The sequence below is a fragment of the Orbicella franksi genome, chromosome 6, assembly GCF_964199315.1.
Source record: "Orbicella franksi chromosome 6, jaOrbFran1.1, whole genome shotgun sequence".
Classification (NCBI taxonomy): Eukaryota; Metazoa; Cnidaria; class Anthozoa; order Scleractinia; family Merulinidae; genus Orbicella; species Orbicella franksi.
Window position 1 is genome coordinate 2,040,001 of NC_138150.1, and position 14,833 is coordinate 2,054,833.

Genomic DNA, 14,833 nt, shown 5'->3' on the forward strand with positions numbered 1-14,833 from the left:
AAACTAACGGACAACGGGGTAGCGATCGTATTGGCACGTACGCACATCCGGAAATCCAAAAAAAATTACCAATTTTTTTCGTCAAAAAGGGTCTTCAATAATTAAATCGGCTGTTTTGACAGTCTTTAGTGACTACTATCAATTATCCCAAACTGGCTGAGTATCTAAAACAACATAAGTTACTAAATACTCAACGTTTTCCATAATTGCTGCCTGGAAAATTTCCTTGGGGACATGACTTTTAACCCTCAGAGCAGCTCGCACCTTCGCCGCTCAATTAACTTTCTCTTCGTTGCGTACTCCACGAAAAACGCACGCTACGCCCCTAACGCCTCTCGCCCCTCCTGGCCTTATAATACAGAGAATAGTGCCCTTTTCGTGTGAAGTGGCAAACGCCACCACCTGGGGGAGAGTGGGTGAAGGCCTGGCTGTCACCCTTTTACGGTCATGAGATAAGGTCAATGTGTTGAACTATAAAATCGGTATTTGTAAATCGGCAGTCGTCTACAGTGGAGAGCAAACAGTTCTAGCTGTTCATTTTCTTTCTGCTGTGCCTCGGAGGCAGAAGCTGAGACTTTTAAATGAGGAGTGCACGGCCAGAAAGGATATAGATTGAGAGAAAATGTTTGCTCGGTACTGCAGCTCCCTTTGCAGGGTTCATGAAGCACAAGAGAGGATGAAGTACGTTTGTGAAGCATCACGCAATATATTGAGCGATGTCGGTGAGTACATTGCATCGTAACATTTGTGTCTGTTTTCTGAAATCCTTGTGTTTAATATCACGTTTATTTCTGTGAAATCTGAACAGATATCGACCGGGAAGGATGTATTGAATCAGACAATGATAGACGTTAGCAAGAACGAACAATATTCACCCGGCTGGCCCTTGTGTTACATTATCACGGTGAGTTTGCTACATTTTGGTCAGAAAAGTTCTAAAATTATGGGTAACTGACTTTTACTCGTGCAAAAAATGTTCACAAAACAGCAAGCAACACTGAGCAAATTAAATTCTTTTTACCGACTTTACCTAGACACCACGACAGAATTTGAAAAAGTCTACCAGACTTCTCGACTTAGCGACACAATCTCGCACTTGGGTGGCATGTTTTTAGCCTACCGAACAGGTGGATTAGCGAGGCAGAGCACAAACGAGATACACGAGCGACGAGCGCGCTCGTGTTCACGCCCCGCGCTTGTGTATCGCATTTCGCCCTTTGGCCCGGTAATGTAGGCTACTTGTTTTATAAGCAGGAGAACACTTTCGTTACTGCTCCAGTGCACTTATTAAATAGAAGACTATAACAATAATGATGATGATGATGATGATGACAATGACAATATTATAAATGATGGTAAATACAGTCGAACCTCGATTATCCGGACTCGTTGGGACTAGACGAAATAGTCTGGATAATCGAGGGTCCGGATAATCGAAAATATGAATATTAATGAAGAACAAAACTGTTTAAATAAAGCAACATTTAATCGTGAAACAACACTTTTACAAATCGTTTGGAAAACAATATGGTCTACTGTACATCTTGAACCACTCAACTCAGTCTGAGCCAATCAGAACTCATTCGAGTGTTCTTCATTGGTTACGATGCTTTTGCTCTTTAAAAGCAAAACAAACTCGCTTTTGACTGCACCTTTCAATGCTATAGTTTTAAAAAGAATATTACTACGGATCTTGATCGTGACTAATAAATATTCATGACAAAATTGGGACTAGAGAAAAAGTCCGGATAATCGAGGTAAGGATAATCGAGGTTCGACTGTAATAATGTTGATGATCATAATAAAAGCTCTGTTTAACCTGAAAGACCGATCAGCGGATCCACATCAGTAGACGTTGGTACGACTGAACCTGTAATGAGTGCATAGAACGGTTTTCAATTAAGTGTCGAAAATAATGAGGCAATTACTTTAATTTTGGTTTTAATTTAACTACAGTTTTGGCTGAGACGGTCTAATTGGTAAATCATTGTTTTGGTTTTGGTTTTAGAGCGGTTTTCAATTGAGTGTCGTAAAACCAAAACCAAACCAATTAGTTGCCAATTAGACTACTCAGCCAATCTCAAGCCGTAGTAAAACCAAAACCAAAACCAAAGTAATTGTCTAATTACTTTCGACACTCAATTGAAAACCGCTCTATGACTATCAATTGAAAACCGCTCTACAAGATATCATTATAATTAGGTTTCCAACCATTAAAATATGTGTGTTAGTAAGGCCAATCACACTGCGAGTAAAGTCAACCATTTGTTGCTAAGGTGATGACATAATATCCTTTTAAAATTCCTTCTAAACTTCGTAAACGACACGGAAAAGTTGTAAAGTATTTGCTAGAGATCACTGCGAGGCACTGATAGGTCCATCATCGTTTTCTTCAGCAATGGCGGATAGCACAAGCGGATGTCCTTACAGGCAGTACATGGACGGGCCGGGAATTCAGTGGCGTGAAGGAAAACCTGACTATACAAAGGTTAATAAAGCCTACTTAGAGGGAAGAACACGAACACACAACGAAGGCTCACTAGAGAAGATTGTGGAAGATTTGGTCAAAACCTGGGAAATGGAGGCTTTTCATAAAACCCGAATCGAGATATTCCAATCTCCATTCCTTCAATTCATCCGAAATCATGGGTATCTGAAAAACATTTTTGTTTTCAAAATGCAACGTTATGCGCAATTGCGAATAACTCTTTTGAAGTGAAGTGTATCGTGTTTTAATATTGCATCCTTCAATTGGTCAGTGTGATAATCCCACAAACACAGACAAGATGCGTATACGAATTTCTATTGTGGGTTGCATAGCTTGGCTTGTTAAGAGAGGGGACGGAAGCGAAGAAAACTCAAAGGACCCACGGGCTTTAATCTGCATGACTGACCCCGGGACAGATCAGCATGTGAAGAGTAAAACTAAAATATTTGCACGCGCTCATTTAAGACCTCCAACATACATGATGAATGTAAACCCGCCCTCAAATTGTAGGAAACATTGGAACAATAGTAAATAGCGTTTAACCTCAGTAAAGCATCTTTATTTATTGCCATTCGAAATTGGCCCTTTTTATGATATGCAAATTTCTTTTTATGATGTGCAAATTCATGCCTGCATGCTATTCCTATTACAGGTGCTAAGTCCCTTTTCTTTTGAATTATATATCCATTTAAGTAACACGCATCAACCGGGAAGAACAATTTATTTCGTTTTGTTCATCCTAAACCTCTTCACTTGCAGGACTGGCAGACTGTTGATAGAGAGGTATTTAATATCCGCGCAAACAACCAACGTTCTTTCAACATAAAGGAAGCCATTGAAGAGGGAAGCTACAACATCCTGATGCAGAACCAACCGCTGTACAACAGTGAGGCTCACACTTTTGAATCATCAAACAATTTGTTTAGGTCCGCCTTCAGCAAGGGGTTTCCATGGGAACTGCTAGAGGTCTTCTCAGGTAACGATTAATTTATAATCAGCAAGAAACTTGACTAGCTCAGACTCTTACCCGAGACTGGGAAGGGTCTGGGGAGGGAGGGTCTTACGCCGTAAAATGTAACAACTAACGCAAAATGTAACATTGACGCGAAATGTAACAGCTTGTGACGCAAAATGTAACATCAACTCAAATTGTAACAACTTTTGAAGAAAAATGTAACAATTTCTGAACAACTTTTCAACACAAAATGCAGCAACTTCTTTAACGCTGAATGTAACAAAGCAGTTGTATCAACGTTTTCGATAGATTATTACTGAGTAAAGCTTACGTTACATTGCTTTTCAGCGTGTGCGGGTGGCTAAACTTGGTCACAACAACCTTCAGCACAGCTTTAGCTATTATCATTCGATGGTCTAAGCCTTATGAAGCTTGGATTTTTCGGATTCCCAAATAAACAAAACTGCTGTTTATTTTACCATCAATACCAGTAATGGTAAAGTGGGAAAGAGGAGCGAAGGGTCACAATATTCCCAAGTTTTCAGAATTGCGAGAGGACAAGTTAAGGAGGAGTGGTTGTCTGCAGATCAGGTGGTTAAGGTGTAAATACGGGAGGAAGAATGGTTAAACGACTTCTACTACTTACTCACATCTCTCAAGTTGCTTCTACGCACAATGCACTATTGGTTTTTTCCCATCGATAAACAGAGAACACAAACTCAGTCACTGTTACAGTAAAGACTAGCTAAAAAGCTAAAACTGTTCAGTCGAAAATGAAATTGAACATAAGCAATTTTCAAAGTCGTGTGCTTTCCAACCCTGCCAACTGTGACTGACAGGTGTTATTAATTATTTGTGCTTTCGAACACGTTGTGTTCCTGTTGTTGGTTGTTTAATGTGAGAACAAGTTGCCATCCGTTCTCAGTACACGGACAGATAGACACGGACTTGGCATGAACAAAGACGAACAATTCAGTTCAAGAGAAAATTTTAAACTGGTCATGTGACCGGTAAGTTTGTATAATTTGACTGATAGGAGATGTTAAGCTTGACAAGAAGGCTAATGTGTCTAATTTTCCTTCTTTATACATTTACATTTACATTTTTGCTTTGTTACATTTCGAGTTAAAAAAAAGTTGTTATGTTTTGTGTTAAAAAGTTGTTACAATTCGAGGTAAAGAAATTGTTACATTTTGCGACAAAGTTTGTTTCAATTCGGGTTAATGTTACATTTTGCATTAGTTGTTACATTTTGCGGTTACGGAGATTCCCCCCAGTCCTTTCTTCGTGGTGAAACTTGACAGAATTCAAAATCATTTTTGCAGCTCTCGTCGTAGTATCTCTTCACCCGTGTTTTTTAAGTACATATCCAAAATGCTTTCAGTTTCACCGTGGCAATAGATTTGATGGTGACAAAAATTAGTTGATTTCTATCTTCACAACAAACATGTCTCCACAAATGCTAACGCTTCTGGCTATTTTGTCCCCTAGGTCCCCCACGAGTAGCTTTCTCTTGGCGCCACTGGGCACACTGGACGGGCCCCTACAAAGGAAGGGCCCCGACGGGTGAATTACTGGAATTGCATGGAATGGCTGTGGCGGAGGTTGACGAGAATTTAAAAATCAAGTCGATCGATGTTCATTATGATCCTAATCAGCTCCTTATGAAGCTAGAAGGAAAGAAGTAAATGATCAAAGTACAGCCGTTAGCAGAACTGACAACAAGTCATCATGTTTCAGTTAGAACGTAGAACATTATTTACTTGGAGAACAATACTCTTGTTCAACATCATTATTTGCCGGGTCTGCTTTTCTTTCCTTGCTGCTCTCTTTGTATTAAAAATAACTCTTAAAAGACTATTAGCTCGACATTTCTCTGAGGTGGTAGTTGATGAGACCGAAGACCGAATCAACTATCACCTCATAAAAATTGAGAGCAAATAATCTTATTGTTTTAGTAGAATTTTAACTGAAATTTACTTCAGATAACGGTTTACCAATTATTTCTCGATGTATTATTAGACCACCCCCACTGCACACTAATTAATAATTAGATTATGAGCTCGAGACATGGAAATCGAGAGCAAATAATCTAATTGTTTTAGTAGAATTCTTACTAAAATTTACTTCAAATAACGTTTTCCAATATTTCTCGACGTATAATTAAGCTTTGCGCCTTAGAAAGATCGCTCGGATTGAATTGTCATTCAAAATTGAAGTTGTACGTGCGCGCGCGCATCAGTTTTTTCAATAATTTCAACTTTTTTTAAATAATGTCAAGAAACCGTAAATGTCCTTCGTTTAGTCTCCTCAGGAATTTAATTATCCATTTGCATCAAAGGTTTACTCCAAAACTGTGGAAAAACAAAGAAAACGTCGCCATTTCGTAGACGACCTCCAGCCACTGCACACTAATGGCTGCGAAATGGCTCAGCCAATCAGATTATAGCATTTGCATTAGTATACCAGTAGAATTCTGATAGCCATAAGGGGCTAACTCGAAAACCTTACGGTTCCTTTACCCTGTATCCTTCTTTTAATCGTTACGTTCCTTTTTATTTTATGTTATCACCTTTTAATGTGTTTAATACTTCTCAGGTATTTAAAATTAGTGTGCGTCGATAAAGATTATTGTTGTTATTGTTATTGCCATTGATTTGTACATCCACATTTATTGAGTCAGCAGAAACTACACATTCATCACGCTAACTTTAACATAAGAATTATAAAGTAATACCAATTAAAATATCGAATGTAATAAAATACATATATACATTTGTATATCTTTAAAGATCTCATTAAAAGCGAATGATATTGAATGTAGAGCTTACTCTTCTTTCCTGTACAGTTTTGCGGCCGCAATATTGATGCTAATTAACCCCGATACCCTTTGAGAAAACAACCCTTATTTGCGCATACCAATACTTCATGGCTTCCCGAGTTTCCCGAAACTTACTGGACCTTACTGCGCAGTGCACGGCCAACTAAAAAATCGATTGAGAGGAAAAATTATTTGTTCGGTACAGCAACCTGTGCGCGGCTCTTGAAGCATCCCATTCGCGCCATATATAGAGACAGAACGAGCAAGGTTCCCTCGATGATTTTGTCACAGTTTGGTTAAAACAGGTCTAAAATTTTGAGTAACTGACCTTCACTCGTACAACAGATGCTCGTAAAACACACTCTTAATAACACAGTGCACTTATTTGATAATTTTTGACCGACAAATTAAACTGCAGACCATTATACGTATACTCGAGGGGTATACTAAGATTTACATTGATATCTGAAAAGCTGAATGTGTCTGTTACTGCAGCCAATCAGGTCGCAAGCTGGGCAAAACTCAACCATCTGTTGCTAATATGATAACCACATTCCTAATTCCCAAATGCCTTCTACAAACTTTGTAAACGGCACGGAAAAGTTCTGAGATATTTGGTAGAGTTCACTGCGAGGCACTGATAGGTCCATCATCGTTTTCTTCAGCAATGGCGGATAGCACAAGCGGATGTCCTTACAGGCAGTACATGGACGAGCCGGGAATTCAGTGGCGTGAAGGAGAACCTGACTATACAAAGGTTAATAAAGCCTACTTAGAGGGAAGAACACGAACGCACAAGGAAGGCTCGCTAGAGAAGATTGTGGAAGATTTGGTCAAGACCTGGGAAATGGAGGCTTCGCATAAAACGCGAATCGAGGTATTTTAATTTTCTTTTGCCAGGTTTATTGCCAGTCGGTTTATAATGTTAATAATGCAAATAAGTTACCAGCTAGTTTAACTTTTTAATTGACTATTAAGCCTAGTTCACAGTAAAGACATAACGACATAAAGATTACGACATAGCAACGACGCTATGTCCTTTATGTTTGCAGTGCAAACATAACAGCAATATAACAGCATGAACACGACGACATAACTGATAAGGAAAAAACAGATCTTTTCGAACTTTCCTTTCGTCTTTACGTTGATATTCACATTACCGGCATAAGCACTGAATTTACTGTCATTACGTCGTTATATCGCTAGTGTGAACCAGGCGCCGTACCGACTTTGGTATATCGACTTATGAATGTTTTTATAACGGTAATAAAGCTCATTCTTCTATTTGAATCCCCTCGCTTTCCGAGAAGATTAACCTTCAGTTCATCCGCTATATCCTGGGCATCCAAAAAACTTTTTTTTTTTTTTCAAAATAACTTACGCGCAACTGTCGGCAAATAAATCTTTACAACTGAAGTGTGCCGTGCAGTGATTGCATCCTTCTGTTCAACTGATCAATATTCAACAGACACACGAATTGTCGGTTTCGTGATGTTATGTGGCTAAAGAAGAGGAACGGAGGCGAGACCACAGGAAACCAAACCAAGGCATAACTTGCAACACTGATTCAAATTGACGTAAGAGATTTGTCCGTACTCATAAACACGGAAAGAGAATTTAAATCCACCCTTGAATAGGCCACTTCCGCGTTGCCTTTTGGCTCTGTCTTCATGCGAAACCATATTCGATCCGGCATAGAGATGTGTTCAGCCTACATGTTCATTTTCATGCAACTCAAACTCATCAGCTTCATAAGAAATATTTTGCTCGAAGATTCGTTTTGAAACAGAGGCAAAGCGTAACTCGGAAGTTGCCTATTGAGTGAAACGTTGGAAATATAGTAGATCATAGTAAACTATATCTGGTTAAATTATTCTTAGGTGGTGTAACTTGTAAATAGACAAATTTCTAAATTATTCCTAGCTATTGTAATTTCTTTTTTAGGTAGGTGTCCTCTATTAGTAGAGGGTTATCCCTCGGCTGAAACAATTCGGCACGTTAATAAAGTTTTATTATTATTGTTGTTATTATTATTACTATGACTATTACTCTTACCATTACCATTACCATTACCATTACCATTACCATTACCATTACCATTACCATTACCATTACCATTACTATTACTACTACTATTACTATTACTATTACTATGTCTATTACTATTATTATTACTATTGTTATTGTTATTACTATTACTATTACTATTACTATTACTATTACTATTACTATTACTATTACTATTACTATTACTATTACTATTACTATTACTATTACTATTACTATTACTATTACTATTGTTGTTGTTATTGATATTACTATTGTTCCGGCAACTATTAACCTCACTGACTTAATTCTTTATATTTATTGCTATTCAAAGTTTACCCTCATTATGTTTTGGAAAATTATGCCTGCATGATGTTCCTATAGTATTATACGAGGTCATATGGGATTGAAGAAATTTCTAATCAAAACTTATTTACCACCATAGCCTTTCAGACCAAATCTGTGATTTTCCATACTCTGTTTCAGACCTCGGCCAAAACTCGATACCACATTTCAGAACTCTATAATTAGTACACGGCCGCAGCTAACCAGAAATGGCGACCACTTGCGTACAATTCGAGAAGGGCTACAAATTTGTCAATGCTGATGCAAAAAAATTAGTTCAGTCCTCGTAAACAAAATACCCAATGCCAAGCCAGAATGAAAAACAATCTATACCATTTTTCAGGCCAAAACATCTCAAAAGCCACACCATTTGCGGCTATACATACTCATGCAGCCCCTACAAGAGAGTAACCCCCCTCCCCCTGCCCAGAGTATTTAATTTTCGGGGATTTTAAAATTGTAGTCTGCGTCAATCAATGCAAATGAGCTCTAATGAAAGGTAATCTCATTTGTTACTGATGGCCACTGCTTATTCAGATGCTGTAAGTGTTGAGTTTGATTCGCATTTGGCAGTTTGTAAAATGAATTTCCATGATGTCACCCTTAAAACGACAGCTCCCAATGCTGATGCTCTGTTGCTTCGTCTCTTCACTTGCAGGACTGGAAGTCTGTTGATAGAGAGGCATTTACTATCCGCGCAAACAACCAACGTTCTTTCAAGTTGAAGGAAGCCATCAAAGAAGGAAACTACAACATCCTGATGCAGAACCAACCGCTGTACAACAGTGAGGCTCACACTTTTGAATCCTCGCACAATTTGTTCAGGTCTGCCTTCAGTGAGGGGTTTCCATGGGAACTGCTAGAGGTCTTTTCAGGTAATGATAAATTTACATTCAGCAAGCATCCTCCCCAGGATACTTGAATAGCTGAAACTGGGAAGAGTCTGGAGAGAGAAAGAGAGGGAGATTCGCCTCCCAGTCCCTTCTCTCTTCCATAAAGTCACCTTAAACCCGTTTTCCAAGTGAAATTTGACCGAATTCGAAATAATTGTTGCAACTCCTCGTCGTAATATTTAGATCTTTACCTGTGTGTTTTTTTGTTTACGTTCACCTGAACATATCCAAAGTGCTTGCAAAAAATTTTATGACATCTATCTTCACGGCAAACACTGCCTCGTCCCCAGTCGCCCGCGTGATAGTAAAAAAAACTAATAAGGACCTGAGAGGCCCAAAGAATCCTTCCCATCACTCCCCGCGCTTACGCCCCTCACTCACTACCGGCTTCCGCTCGCGCTTTCTTGCTTACTCCCGTTCTCCCAATCGCTCTTTGCGCAAAAAGAAAAGTAAGAAACCCTGCGGAAGAGGCAGCAGCAAACATGTCTCCATAATTGTTAAGGGTTCTGGCTATTTTGTCCCCTAGGTCCCCCACGAGTAGCTTTCTCTTGGCGCCACTGGGCACACTGGACGGGCCCCTACAAAGGAAGGGCCCCGACGGGTGAATTACTGGAATTGCATGGAATGGCTGTGGCGGAGGTTGACGAGAATTTAAAAATCAAGTCGATCGATGTTCATTATGATCCTAATCAGCTCCTTATGAAGCTAGAAGGAAAGAAGTAAATGATCAAAGTACAGCCATTAGCAGAACTGTCAAGTCATCATGTTTCAGTTACAACGTAGAATAGAATAGTGAGTAATATTTAAAGTACCGTAAAATTCCGTTAATTGGTAAGCATTCCCTCAAAAACGGCATGGGCTTCCCGAAAATAAGCCACACAAATCTCAGACGAAAGTCCTTACAGTTAATAAAAGTACACCTGAATACAAGACCATGCAGGCCATATTAGATCGCCTTGTTTCGTATTTTATGTCGCTAGAGTGTGCTTAAGACAGTTTTAACCCTTAAAAACGTCCAAGTTAAAATCATTTTTCCATTTTGAAAATGAGGCTGTAGTCTGATGGATTGGTGCAAAATTTTGACTGAAAAACTTTCAAGTGCCAATCGCAAATCGTACGCTGCTCTTTAAACATCTTACTGGAAAAAGCGAAACCAACAGTTAAGTCATACAACTGGCAAGCGACAAATCACCCAAAGCTTTACTAACAGACCTTCCTGAAAATACTAGTACCTAGGTCTCTTATTTCGACGCGGTCAATTCGTTTCGATGTCACGTGATGTGGTTTGTCCTGTTGACGTCACGGAAACAAATTTTCACGGAAAAGCTGCACAGTAACGCGGGAATTTTACTGTATATGTTTAACGGGTCGATTAATGAAGACTTGAACGAGCTACGTGTCACGGTTTGTGTATCTTTAAAAGTTTAGCCTAAATTTTCCTAGTTTGTTGTTTGTAATCCATGTCAGTCTTCTCCATCCCTCACCATCCTTGTTCCTTCATGGTTTATTATTACCTCTTTGGTGTTTTTATGTCTTAGTGAGCCACTATTTTCAGGTTTTCTCCTATTTAAAGGTGACTGAACTCTTTTAATTTGCAATGATAATCATAAAGACGCACAGAAAACGTTCAGACAGTTACGTTTCAGTCCGTTTATTTGCACTGTTTAGGGTACTATTGTAGAGGCTCAAACAATTCTTTACACTGGTACAGCTGAACGCATTGAAGACCGTACAGAGAAGAACTTCACTCGAGACTATTTCACTGACTAAGCAGTTTACAAACAGTCTGTCATTAACTCGAACCACATCACAATACCTTAATTGACCTTCCCAAACAATGAAGATAAACTGATTCTCGGGTTTACCGAAGAAGTTTTAACCAACTCGGAATTCATGTTTCGAATTTCCACTGTCGGATTTAAAAGGACGCTTTTTACGTAAGGCAATTCACATTTTCACATTAAATAAATTGTATCATAAATTACAAGCAAAATAAATTTCTATAATTTGAAAGGTGGCGAAGTTTACTTGTTCAAACTGTTTTTCTTCCTTGTCTAGTACTTTAAGTAAAATTACCACGAAATTTGTGCTAACAATGTCCATAATTGCCCACTTAAACCAGCGAATCGAAGAAGGCATTTGACTGCACTACCAAGAACTCATCCCGTTTCTCTTTACTTATGAAAGTTTCAAACCACAGTGGGAATTTAAATAATCGCCCAAATGAACACAAGAAGAAGGGAAGTGAACGATTTTAATAGTTAAGTAAAATTAAACCATCGTGCACATTGCCGGTTAATCAAAAAAAGCGTTGGAACTTCAGCGAAGGGAAAAAGGTCAACAGACTTAAATCTAGAAGGGGTAACTCATCAGAGAAACTGCTAAGCAACCATGTTCCCAGGGTGCAAAAGAGACAGAACCCTGGGAATGAGATTGGTTGCTAAGGAACCTGACTTCACAACTGATGTCATGTCTTCAGTTGGGAGAACAAGTGGTTTTCGTCACCATAGTTGCCTAGCAACATTATGGGTCCCTAAGAGTGCCACATTCGGAGTTCTCGTGAGTTTACGAAGAATAGTCAAAAAACGGCCCTTGTGCCCCCGATTGTCATGTCCTACTAAAATCTGAAACAAACAAACAGAATAAAAGGCGAAAACAAGAAAATAAATCCGCTCTCCGAGTGTCGAGTAAATATGTCGATCAGCTAACAAGGAAGAAAAAAAACAATTTAAACGAGTTAAGTTAATTTCCTTAGCCGTGGTTTGTATTCTTCCAATCCTGCTTTCTCGTTTTCCTGCTGGCAAGCACTGATAAGCTCTCTGATGTCTTTCCGTATGTCGTCTGGTTCATATGGAGCGGTATAACGAGCCCTTGGCTGCCCCTTGTGATCAATCAACACCTTTTCGAAATTCCAGTTGATGTCGTTGTTTCGAACCGGGGACCACCTGATGTTGCTCAAGTCATCTATGAATCCGTTGGGAGTTGGACATCGGGACTGGAACAAAACAATTAAATCATGAAAAGACAGACAGACAGAAAGCTGAAAGACAGATATTGACTGATAGATTGACACACGAAAGACTAGTAGCAGGCAGGTGGATAAATAACTAGACAAGTGCAGATAGAAGGCTAGAATTGCGTGTTTTTTTTTCTAGTTACGCAAGCAGGTCTACAACTGGACTTCGGACGAAACAGAGAACTTTCGCACGAGACTGGGTTTCAAACCCCTAACTCAACTCGTAGTAAAATCGTACAGACAATCAAATCACAATCACAGATTCGCTGCATGTGGGTTCAACTATCAAAAAACGATCGCGCTAAAAAGCTCTGAAAACTCTGACAACCTGGGAGAAAGTCTGAATAAATACAAGCGTGGTTGTAACTTGTAACAGGTGCACAAATTACAAGTGAGCACTTCTTGTGAGACTAGACACAGAATTAGTCAGTATAATACGCCGATTCTTCAAAAGAATTAACACGGGATCATGAAAGACACTTGCTTTGAATTTCTAAACCATGCGAAAAACTCATTGCCAGCTTCCATAGAGCTGCAGTCCATTTTAAATTGTCTAGTCTTACTGGTTGGCTTTCGCGCACGGGTAAAATTAAATTCGTGGGACTGTAAAAAAAAAACACAATCCGGCGTTTTATGAAGAGAATGTAGAACTGTGCTGGTGCCTCAAGTGTGTGCAAAAGAAAGTTGTAAGTCAAACTTTGGGCTTTACTCGGCCTTAACGTTCTTATGAAAAAAATATTACAACACAAAGACATGGAAAGTTAAACAGGAGCAACGCGGAAACACTTAATATTCAAATTTATTTAATATAAAGTCGACTCAATGCCAGCCTAACTTAAAAGCATATGTCGAGTGTCGTTTCGCCCTTCTTCTATGGTGGATTTCTGGTTCTGTGTTCTTCTATGGATCCTTAAATAACCGCGAACAACTTTATTTATTCAGTTTATTTTGTTGCTTGGAAGCGCGAAAGCCGTTATGCAAGGACAATAAAAAAAAGATTCCCCTTAAAACAGCAGAAACATTACAAAAAGGCGCAATCTGTAAAGTACGTAGTTGATCCCGATCAGATTTCTGATCTTCGGTAAAACAAAATGTAAAAATAAAAGCTTGAGCTTACCTTGAAGAAAGTGTAGATTTCGTCCTCCTTGTCGCCATTGACGTCTCTCTTCTCAAACAGCGGGAAGTTCGGCACAAAACCATGACCCGGGCGAACATATTTGAGCCCGTTCATGATCTCGTATTGATTTTCCCCCGGCTCTTGGAAACCGAACTGGTTACACGGGAATCCAACAATTCTTAGTCCACAGGAATCTAAATTTCCACCTTCTGTTTCTTGTAATGCATTCAGTTTGTGGTATTGGTAGGTGAAGCCTCAAAAGGTCGCCACATTCACGGCCAACACAACATGGCCGGCAAATTGATTCATGGAGACCATATTCCCGTCTAGGTCTTTCGTGTTGAAGTCGTAAAACGACACATCGTTCTTTGTGTGGCACAGAGTACTCGATTTGATTCTTTCAGTTGAGCCATCTAGCTCGCCTACAAACAGGCAAAGAAAAGCGAAGAACGATCTAACGTCCATCGCTGGCTTCAATGAGCCGTAGCCAGCAGACCTTTGAAAGCGACCGAGAATTTTTATGTAAATGAATCCCTCTCACCAGCTGCTTCAATATACACCATAATAAACACGATAAAGACAATTATCTTTTCACACTGTCTTCCAAATTCGGCGCATTTCATTTGGGGCATTAATGAAACCATAAAACCTTAGCGCGTTTCTCTCGACCTGTGTAGATGAAAAATCTTAGAAAATGGAAGATTCTCTCTGGTGCGAAGTTGAAAAGGTTTTGGTTGCTAAATATTAATATTAAAAGCATTGATTGGTAATTCAGCATGAAAAATTTCTTTTTGTTGCAGAATGTAGCAATTCGCGCGCTTGCATAATTTGATTGACGCGCGCGATGTAATAAATTTGCTTTGTTTTGCACTGTGACCATGTTTTCGAATTAATTGTCACTCGCCTTGGGTCTCAACCAATAAGAATTCGTTTCCGTTTTTGTGTATTTTTCAAGGTTTGTCATGGTAGAAATTAGAATTTAAACTAACTTTATCCCCGCTAGGCTATCCCAATAAAAGACAAAAATTAACTTCGAAATTTTTTAAAAATTTCCAATTCCCGTAGCAACAGCAAACAAGAGGCAGTCTTTACAGATAAAACTTAATCCATCATGTTTCAAGTGCCAAAAAGTCTCGCAAGTTGGTGCGATCT

At 39.1% G+C, this 14,833-nt stretch overlaps 2 protein-coding genes and 1 pseudogene across 3 annotated transcripts in view; 2 read left to right on the top strand and 1 right to left on the bottom strand.

Moving 5' to 3' along the window:
- LOC145490247 (uncharacterized) overlaps nt 1–5,136 on the top strand; it is a 6,811-nt gene extending 1,675 nt beyond the window's left edge. The window contains exons 1-4 of the mRNA XM_081469370.1: nt 1–904; nt 2,397–2,602; nt 3,242–3,464; nt 4,935–5,136. The exon at nt 1–904 is cut by the window's left edge and continues 1,675 nt beyond it. Coding sequence (XP_081325496.1) covers nt 2,399–2,602; nt 3,242–3,464; nt 4,935–5,131 — 624 coding nt within the window. The 5' untranslated portion in view covers nt 1–904; nt 2,397–2,398 and the 3' untranslated portion in view covers nt 5,132–5,136. The remainder of the gene's footprint in view (nt 905–2,396; nt 2,603–3,241; nt 3,465–4,934) is intronic.
- Nucleotides 1–11,531, top strand: part of LOC145490244 (uncharacterized) — a 14,188-nt gene extending 2,657 nt beyond the window's left edge. Inside the window, exons 2-4 of the mRNA XM_081469367.1 lie at nt 6,760–7,141; nt 9,314–9,530; nt 10,075–11,531. Of these exons, the coding sequence (XP_081325493.1) occupies nt 6,932–7,141; nt 9,314–9,530; nt 10,075–10,271 (624 nt within the window). The 5' untranslated portion in view covers nt 6,760–6,931 and the 3' untranslated portion in view covers nt 10,272–11,531. The remainder of the gene's footprint in view (nt 1–6,759; nt 7,142–9,313; nt 9,531–10,074) is intronic.
- LOC145490241 (epididymal secretory glutathione peroxidase-like) lies at nt 11,117–14,421 on the bottom strand (annotated as a pseudogene). The gene is made up of 2 exons (XR_014049679.1): nt 13,682–14,421; nt 11,117–12,543 (listed from the first exon to the last, which is right to left on the bottom strand). The product of XR_014049679.1 is annotated as an epididymal secretory glutathione peroxidase-like (transcript).
- Between the last annotated feature and the right edge of the window lie 412 nt (nt 14,422–14,833).